The sequence below is a fragment of the Mandrillus leucophaeus genome, unplaced genomic scaffold, assembly GCF_000951045.1.
Source record: "Mandrillus leucophaeus isolate KB7577 unplaced genomic scaffold, Mleu.le_1.0 Scaffold323, whole genome shotgun sequence".
In the NCBI taxonomy this organism is placed as follows: Eukaryota; Metazoa; Chordata; class Mammalia; order Primates; family Cercopithecidae; genus Mandrillus; species Mandrillus leucophaeus.
In genome coordinates, this window is record NW_012103399.1 from 211,174 (window position 1) to 219,124 (window position 7,951).

The 7,951-nt window shown below is 44.6% G+C and overlaps 1 protein-coding gene across 2 annotated transcripts in view; it reads left to right on the forward strand.

Annotated features, from left to right (window-relative positions):
• The window catches only part of RSL1D1 (ribosomal L1 domain containing 1), a 30,422-nt gene that overhangs the window by 20,899 nt on the left and 1,572 nt on the right, over positions 1 to 7,951 (forward strand). The window contains exons 4-8 of one of the 2 annotated variants that reach the window (XM_011988100.1): positions 665 to 813; positions 904 to 1,005; positions 4,777 to 4,870; positions 5,029 to 5,154; positions 6,838 to 7,125. In XM_011988100.1, coding sequence (XP_011843490.1) covers positions 665 to 813; positions 904 to 1,005; positions 4,777 to 4,870; positions 5,029 to 5,154; positions 6,838 to 7,125 — 759 coding nt within the window. The remainder of the gene's footprint in view (positions 1 to 664; positions 814 to 903; positions 1,006 to 4,776; positions 4,871 to 5,028; positions 5,155 to 6,837; positions 7,126 to 7,951) is intronic. The other variant, XM_011988101.1, reaches the window with a different exon arrangement.

The following is a 7,951-nucleotide window of genomic DNA, read 5'->3' on the forward strand; positions in this document are numbered from 1 at the left end:
TGCAAATTATAAAAGAGGTGGCTCGTGTCATTCCTCTGTACTTCCACAGCATCTTGTTTTTCTCTGATTTGCTCTTTTGTAGTTGGTATACTTATCTTTATTACCTGCTGGATCTAAGGTATCTAAGTTTTTTTTTGTTTGGAGTCTCGCTCTGTCGCCCAGGCTGGAATGCAGTGGCAGGACCTTGGCTGACTGCAACTCTACCTCCTGGGTTCAAGCTATTCTCCTGCCTCAGCCGCCCGAATAGCTGGAATTGCAGGCACCCGCCATCATGCCTGGCTAATTTTTATATTTTTGTAGAGACGAGGTTTCAATATGTTGGCCAGGCTGGTCTTGAACTCCTGACCTCTGGTGATTCGGCCACCTCGGCCTCCCAAAGGGCTGGTGTTACAGGCGTGAGCATATACAGCAATATATGTATAACAATATATATATGTTGCTGACCTGTATCTAAGTTTCTTTAGCTGGGGCCCTTTCTCATTTGTCTCAGTGTCTCCAGCATGTAGCATAGTGCCTGGCACGTTTTAGGCACTCATGTGTTCATTAAAGTATAAGAGGCATAGCTCTAGGACTTTTTTTAATCCAAAACAAATTGTTGCCTAAGTATTTCTTCCCTTGTTTAGATTCCTAACTTTTTGTTTTTATTCTTCTCTATACTTCCTAGATTATCTCCCTCCAAACTCTAAAGAAGGAATATAAATCCTATGAAGCCAAGCTCCGCCTTCTGAGCAGTTTTGACTTCTTCCTTACTGATGCCAGAATTAGGCGGCTCTTACCCTCACTCATTGGGAGACATTTCTATCAAAGAAAGAAGTAAGTTTCTTAGTAATGATGAGACTTTAGCAGCATGAAGTTTCTAGGTGTGTAAGCATTGTGTTCTGAATGCCTGTGTGTTTTTTATAGAGTTCCAGTGTCTGTAAACCTTCTGTCCAAGAATTTATCAAGAGAGATCAATGACTGTGTAGGTGGAACGGTCTTAAACATTTCTAAAAGCGGTTCTTGCAGGTAGGTAAAAGGCATTCATATGTGCCTCCTTTAATCTTGTATTTGACAATGATTTTATATACTTTTTATAAAAAGATTTTGTTAATGGCTCCAGATCTTTTTTAGAACTAAAATCTGTTCCTCAGAAGTGATCCATTCTCAGGTCAGGTGCAGTGGCTTATGCCTATAATCCCAGTACTTTGGGAGGCCGAGGCAGGAGGATCACTTGAGCCCAGGAGTTCAAGTCCAGCTTGGGCAACATAGTGAGACCCCCCTCCCCCACTTACAGAAAAATCAAGAACATTAGCCAGGTGTAGTGCTGCATCCATGTGCTCCCAGCTACATGGGAGGCTGAGGCAGGAAGATCACTTGAGCCCACGAGGTCAAGACTGCAGTGAGTCATGTTCTTGTCACTGTCCTCCAGCCTAAATGACAGAGCAAGAGTGTCTTTAAATGAAAAAAGAAAAAAAAGTTCAGTTCTCTAGAACAATGTTGTCTGGTAGAACTTTCTACTGTGATGGAAATGGTCTGCGTCTGTTCTGTCTCATACAGTAGGCACTACTTGTATGTGGCTACTGAGCACTTGAAATGTGGCTACTGTGTTAGGAACTGAATTTTAAATTTAAAATAGGCACATGTGGCTAGTGGCTGATGGTCACTGCGTTGAACAGGGCAGCTCCAGATACTAAGGAAAGCAAAGAGAGTAAGATGAATGCTTGGAGAACATGACTAGTTCTGGGCTTTCAGCTTGTCCTCTATTTATCGTGCTACTGCACTCTGGTGCAATCACAGTTCACTGCAACCTCCAACTCCTTGGCTCAAGCAATCCTCCCACCTCAGCCTGCTCAGTAGCTGGGACTACAGGCACATGCCACCATACCTGGCTAATTTTTCAATGTTTTGTAGAGGCAGGGTCTCACTATATTGCCCCGTCTGTACTTAAACCCTTGGACAAAACTAGTCCTCCGGTCCTGGCCTCCAAAAGTGTTGAGATTATAGACGTGAGCCACCATGCCTGGCCTCAGATTGTCCTTTAAAAGCACCATATTACCCCTTAAAGTGAAGATCCACCTCATTCTTGGTTCAACTTCCTATTAAATGAATTCAGCATTTATCCTGTTCATCCGCCTGTTTGGTGTCTGTGTTGTTGTATTGGTTTAACCTTACTCAGGATACTGAGCTAGGCGGAGCCCCCACACCTAGTCTTATCTACTAGAACAGATGTTTTAGGTCAGTGATTGCTTCCGACCTCTGGCTGAGCAGAGGATGTGGCTCAGGCTATTTTATTAGGCTGAGAAATGGGTTAAGTTTGTATTCTTGGCAGTGTACCAGCTTGGGGGGTAGGGCAGGTTTTAAATGTATTGAAAATACATTTTATGAAGTACTTCACCTTGCTGACTGCGGTGTGGAGATGGGTAGCTACCAGTAGGACAGAGCTGTAGGCCACTGCCCTTCCACCCAGAGATTCCCCAGGAGCCATGCATACCCAGTGGTCACACTCGGCAGAAAACACAGATTTCTTACCTCTGCTCACCAGGGAGGCCTGACCCCAGCAGAGTGTCTCCAGGTAGAGCAGAGCAGGGTGCGGATGGGCAGGACAGGTGGTCTCTGGCGTTGTCTTCTGCGTGCTGCTGGGAAGCCCTTAATCAGGTGTAATGAAGTAGCTGAGAAGAGTTAGCCACGGGGCCTGGACCCCTGTCCTTTTGGTTAAAGGCAGATGTCAAAGCAGTGGCTCATGGAACTGGTTGGCCAGAAGTCAGGCCGTGTTTATGGGCCCCATCAGTACCTGGGAGGAGGAGATGGCACCAGGAAGGCAGGTAAAGGAGTCTCCTACCACTGGGGATCTTCCAAGGCAAAAGCAACAGCTTAAAGAAAGTTGCAGACAACTGAGAAAAAAAGAAATCATTCTTTTATTTCCTCTCTTACCTTTTCCCAGCATAATAATTTATTTTCCTCTTCCACTTCTGTTCCTCTCTCTTCTTACCCCCTCACCATCTTTTTATCTGGGATGCTCAGGTGTGCTTGCAGGCAGGTGGTAACAAGCACAGGGAATGGGCAGTACCCAGTCTTTGGCTGAAGAGAGAGGAGCAACAGCCTGTCTCATCCTCATTCCGCAGACACTGTACTGACAGTGAGCCTGCCTTTTGGCCCCAGCGCTGACCCCTCCAGGTTTTTCACTGGGCTTCTGCCTGCACTCTCTTTCACCTGAAGGGATGATCTTGATCATAGCTGAAAGACACTGTTCCACCAGGGACAAGAACTGTTTATTCTTGAACATGGCAGCTGGGTGGAGCAGTAGAACTATAGAGAGAGCAGGTGATGCTCCTGGAGGTAGCTCCCCTTAGAACAGCTTGAAGGCAGACTCAGCGACATGGGTTTGTCTAAGATAAAGGTAGAACCTGCTCTGCCCCTGCCTCCCAATGCTCCTTAGCCTCACAGTCAGGTGCTACTTGGCTCTTTAATCACCCCCTCAGCTGGGCATGGTGGCTAACGGCTGTAATCCCGGCACTTTGGGAGACTGAGGTGGGTGGATCACTGGAGGTCAGGTGTTCAAGACCAGCCTGGCCAACACGGTGAAACCCCATCCCTACTAAAATATACAAATTAGGCTGTGCGCAGTGGTTCAAGTCTGTAGTCCCAGCACTTTGGGAGGCCGAGGCAGGTGGATCACCTGAGGTCAGGAGTTTGAGACCAGCCTGACCAACATGGAGAAACTCCGTCTCTACTTAAAAAAGAAAAAAATACAAAAAATTAGCCAGACATGGTGGCACATGCCTGTAATCCCAGCTACTCGGGAGGCTAAGGCAGGAGAATCGCTCGAACCCAGGAGGTGGAGGTTGTGGTGAGCCAAGATCACACCATTGCACTCCAGCCTAGGCAACAAGAGCGAAACTCCATCTCAAAAAAAGAAAAAAAATTAGCTGTGCGTGGTGGTGTGCGCCTGTAATCTCAGCTACTAGGGAGACTGAGGCAGGAGGATTGCTTGAACCCAGGAGGCGAAGGTTGTAGTGGGCCGAGATCACGTCACTGCACTTCAGCCTGGGCAACAGAGCAAGACTTCATCTCAAAAAAAAATCACCCCCTCATGATGTGACATTTTACTTTAGATAGAAGGAATTTCTAGTACATGAAAGATGATAATCTTCCTTTAAAATACATTTAGGCCAGGCATGGTGGCTCATGCCTGTAATCCCAGCACTTTGGGAGGCCAAGGCAGGAGGATCACTTGAGCCCAGGAGTTCAAGACCAGCCTGGTGGATCACTTGAGCTCAGGAGTGAGAACCCATCTCTACAAAAAATACAAAAATCCACTGGGCTACCTGTAGTCCCAGCTACTCCGATTAAGTGCAGTACGTTGATTGTGCCACTGCACCTCAGCCTGGGCAACAAGAAAACACTGTCTCAAAAATGAAATAAAATATATTTAGAACCTAAAGATTTTAATGGGTTTTTGTTGTTGTTGTTTTTTAGACTGTTTTGCTCTGTTACCCAGGCTGGAGTGCAGTTGCCGGATCTGGGCTCACTGTAGCCTTGAGCTCCTGGGCTCAGGTGATCTTTCTGCCTTAGCATCCTGAGTAACTGGGATTACAGGCATGTACCACCATGCCCAGTTAATTTTTGTTAGTGTGGTAGAGACAGGATTTTGCCATGTTGCCCAGGCTTAATGTTTCTACCTTTTTAAAAGAAAAGAAAAAAAACTTGAGAATTATGTATTTATATTTCTCATATACCTGCCTGGTTTATTTTGAAAAATGGTTTTTTAAAATCTTGTCTAATACTCTTAAATTTCAGTGCTATACGTATCGGTCACATTGGAATGCAAATTGAGCACATCATTGAAAACATTGTTGCTGTCACCAAAGGACTTTCAGAAAAATTGCCAGAGGTACAGTATTGCAGGAGCATCAATTGATTGTTCATTGAAAAGAAACAAAGTATATGTAGATGATTGTTCATTGAAAAGAAACAAAGTATATGTAGATGATTGTTCATTGAAAAGAAACAAAGTATATGTAGACGATGTTACTCTTTTCTTTGTTTCAGAAGTGGGAGAGCGTGAAACTCCTGTTTGTGAAAACTGATAAATCGGCTGCGCTTCCCATCTTTTCCTCGTTTGTCAGCAATTGGGATGAAGCCACCAAAAGATCTATGCTTAATAAGCGGAAAAAAGTTAGTAGAATTTTAAATACTTATAGAATGAATAATGAAGGGTGTAAACTCAGTCCCTAGGAGAGAGAAGTAGACCATCATCCCTGGCTGACTTTCCAGTTGTCTTCTGGTTTTCTGGTGGTTATGCTTTTGTCACTTTACATGAAGTAGTTGATATTAGTATCAGTAATGCATGTTAAGATAGAAATATCTTGTATTTATTGATAAATTGGGTGTGTTTTTAACTTTTGTTTGATCCAGTGCTTGCTGGTTTTGTTTAGAGAGACAGTGTCTCACTCTGTTCCCCGGGCTGGAGCACGGTGATGCATTCAAGGCTTACTGAAGCCTTGACCTCCTGGGGTCAAACAATCCTGTGTCACCCTTCCGAGTAGCTGGGACTACAGGCATGGTCCACCACGCCCAGCTAATTTTTAATTTTTTTTTTTTTTTGTACAGATATGGTCTCCCTGTTTCTCAGGCTGATCTTGAATTCTTGTGCTCAAGCAACCGGCCTGCCTTGGCCTCCCAAAATGCTGGGATTACAGGCAAGAGCTACTATGCCTGGCCTGGATTAACTGGCTTTTGAGGGGGCCTGAGTTAAGTTCTTACCACATATTTCCAGTCGTAGATAACATCACCATACGTCTAAATAAAGACCAAAACGCTTAAAACATTGAAATAAATGTGAGAGATATATATCCATTTGAAACAGTAATAAAAGGGATTGACATAATTATTTATCCAGTTATTCCCATCCAGGGTTGTAGGTGGCTGGAGTTTAATCCTGACAGCTCAGGGAAAAGAGTGACAGGCACGAGCCACCCCTAGAAAAGGCGCTGTTTGATCACAGTACAAACTCGTACACCCGCATTCATGGGGACTGGGCCTAGGGATGATTTCAACACACCAGTTCACCTGATGTGCACACACATGGGTATGGGAGATTATGCTCACAGATACCTCCTGGGCTTGGTTTGTAGGTTTTCAGTATTACTTGTACTCTAGCAAAAGAAGCTTTTGGAAGGAAAGAAAATTTAATTTTTGCTATTTGTTAGTCTGATCTCCTAGTGTTTCTCTCTTTAGCCATGTTAAGTGTGTCCAATGAATTTTTAATTTTGTTTTTGAGACAGTTTTGCTCTGTCGCCCAGGCTGGAGTGTAGTGGCATGATCTCAGCTCACTACAACCCCTGCCTTCCAAGTTCAGATGATTGTCTGTGCCTCACCCTCCTGAGTAGTTGGGACTACAGGCACGCATCACCATGCCCAGCTAATTTTTGTGTTTTTAATAGAGATGGGGTTTCACCATGTTGACCAGGCTGATCTCGAAGTCCTGACCTCAAGTGATCCTCCTGCCTCAGCCTCCCTGAGTGCTGTGATTACAGGCATGAGCCACCACGCCCAGCTGAGGATTATTCTTTACACTCTCTAAACCATACTGTGTTTCAGAAAAGTCTCTTAACTATATGCTTTAGATAGTCAGATTCTGAAATGCCAGTATATAATTTACTGCGTAAAATGCATGTTTGGCTGTGAGTCAAAAACTGCGGTTGAGGTTCCAGTGCTGGTTAAGGAGTTTGTTTTTTGTACAGATCAAGGTCCATTCAGGGGCTTATGGATAATCAAAACTGCAAGTGGTAAATCTATGCCGTTTGTTAACCAACAGAACTGTTCCTGCTAAAGTGTTTGTATGGTGTGTTTTGGTAGGAGGCAAGGAGAAAACGAAGAGAGAGAAATTTTGAAAAACAAAAGGAGAGGAAAAAGAAGAGGCAGGCTAGGAAGTCTGCATCAGTTCTTAGTAAAGATGATGTGGCACCTGAAAGTGGTGATACTACAGTGAAGAAACCGGAATCGAAGAAGGAACAGACCCCAGAGCATGGGAAGAAAAAACGTGGCAGAGGAAAAGCCCAAGTTAAAGCAACAGATGAATCCGAAGATGAAATTCCACAGCTGGTACCAATAGGAAAGACGACTCCAGCTAATGAAAATGTAGAGGTATTGTTGTAATATTTACTGTTCATAATGGATTGGTTTAGTGGCTACTGTGTCCGGCAGGTACTGTGCTGATGAAAAATACTAGAGTGAACCCAAAGAACAATGAAAGTGATTATCATATGATTTATTGTACTTTTTTTCTTTTCTTTTTTTTTTTTTGAGATGAAATCTTGTTATATTGCCCAGACTGGTCTTACACTTCTGGGGTCAAAACAGTCTTCCCACCCCAGCCTGCCAAAGTGCTGGGATTACAAGTGTGAGTCACCACACCTAGCCCCAACCAGTTGGCTTTTTTTTTTTTTTTTGCTTTGGTTTTTTTTTTGAAGATGGAGCCTCAATCTGTCACCCAGGCTGGAGTGCAGTGGTGTGATCTCAGCTCACTGCAACCTCTGCCTCCCTGGTTCAAGCAATTCTTCCTCAGCCTGCCAAGTAGCTGGGATTATAGGCGTATACCACCACGCCCAGCTAATTTTTGTGTTTTTAGTAGAGACGGGGTTTTGCCACGTTAACTAGGCTTGTCTCGAACTCCTGGCCTCAGGTGATCCGCCCGCCTCAGCCTCCCAGAGTGCTGGGATTACAGGCATGAACCACCGCACCCAGCCACCAGTTGGCTTTTACACAGAGAATTTGGGAACCCCTGCCCCACACCATGTGCCAGGGATGTGCAGCTACAGTTGGAGGACTCAGGATTTGCTCCCATGTGTGTCTGTTGTGCTCCTCATGGTGCTTCCAGGAGTCCCTCCCCTCAGTCGTAGGGAAAGGTGGTTTTCCTCTGACTGGACCAGGAAGACCTCTGGGTCTTCACAATTCTTTTTTTTTTTTTTTT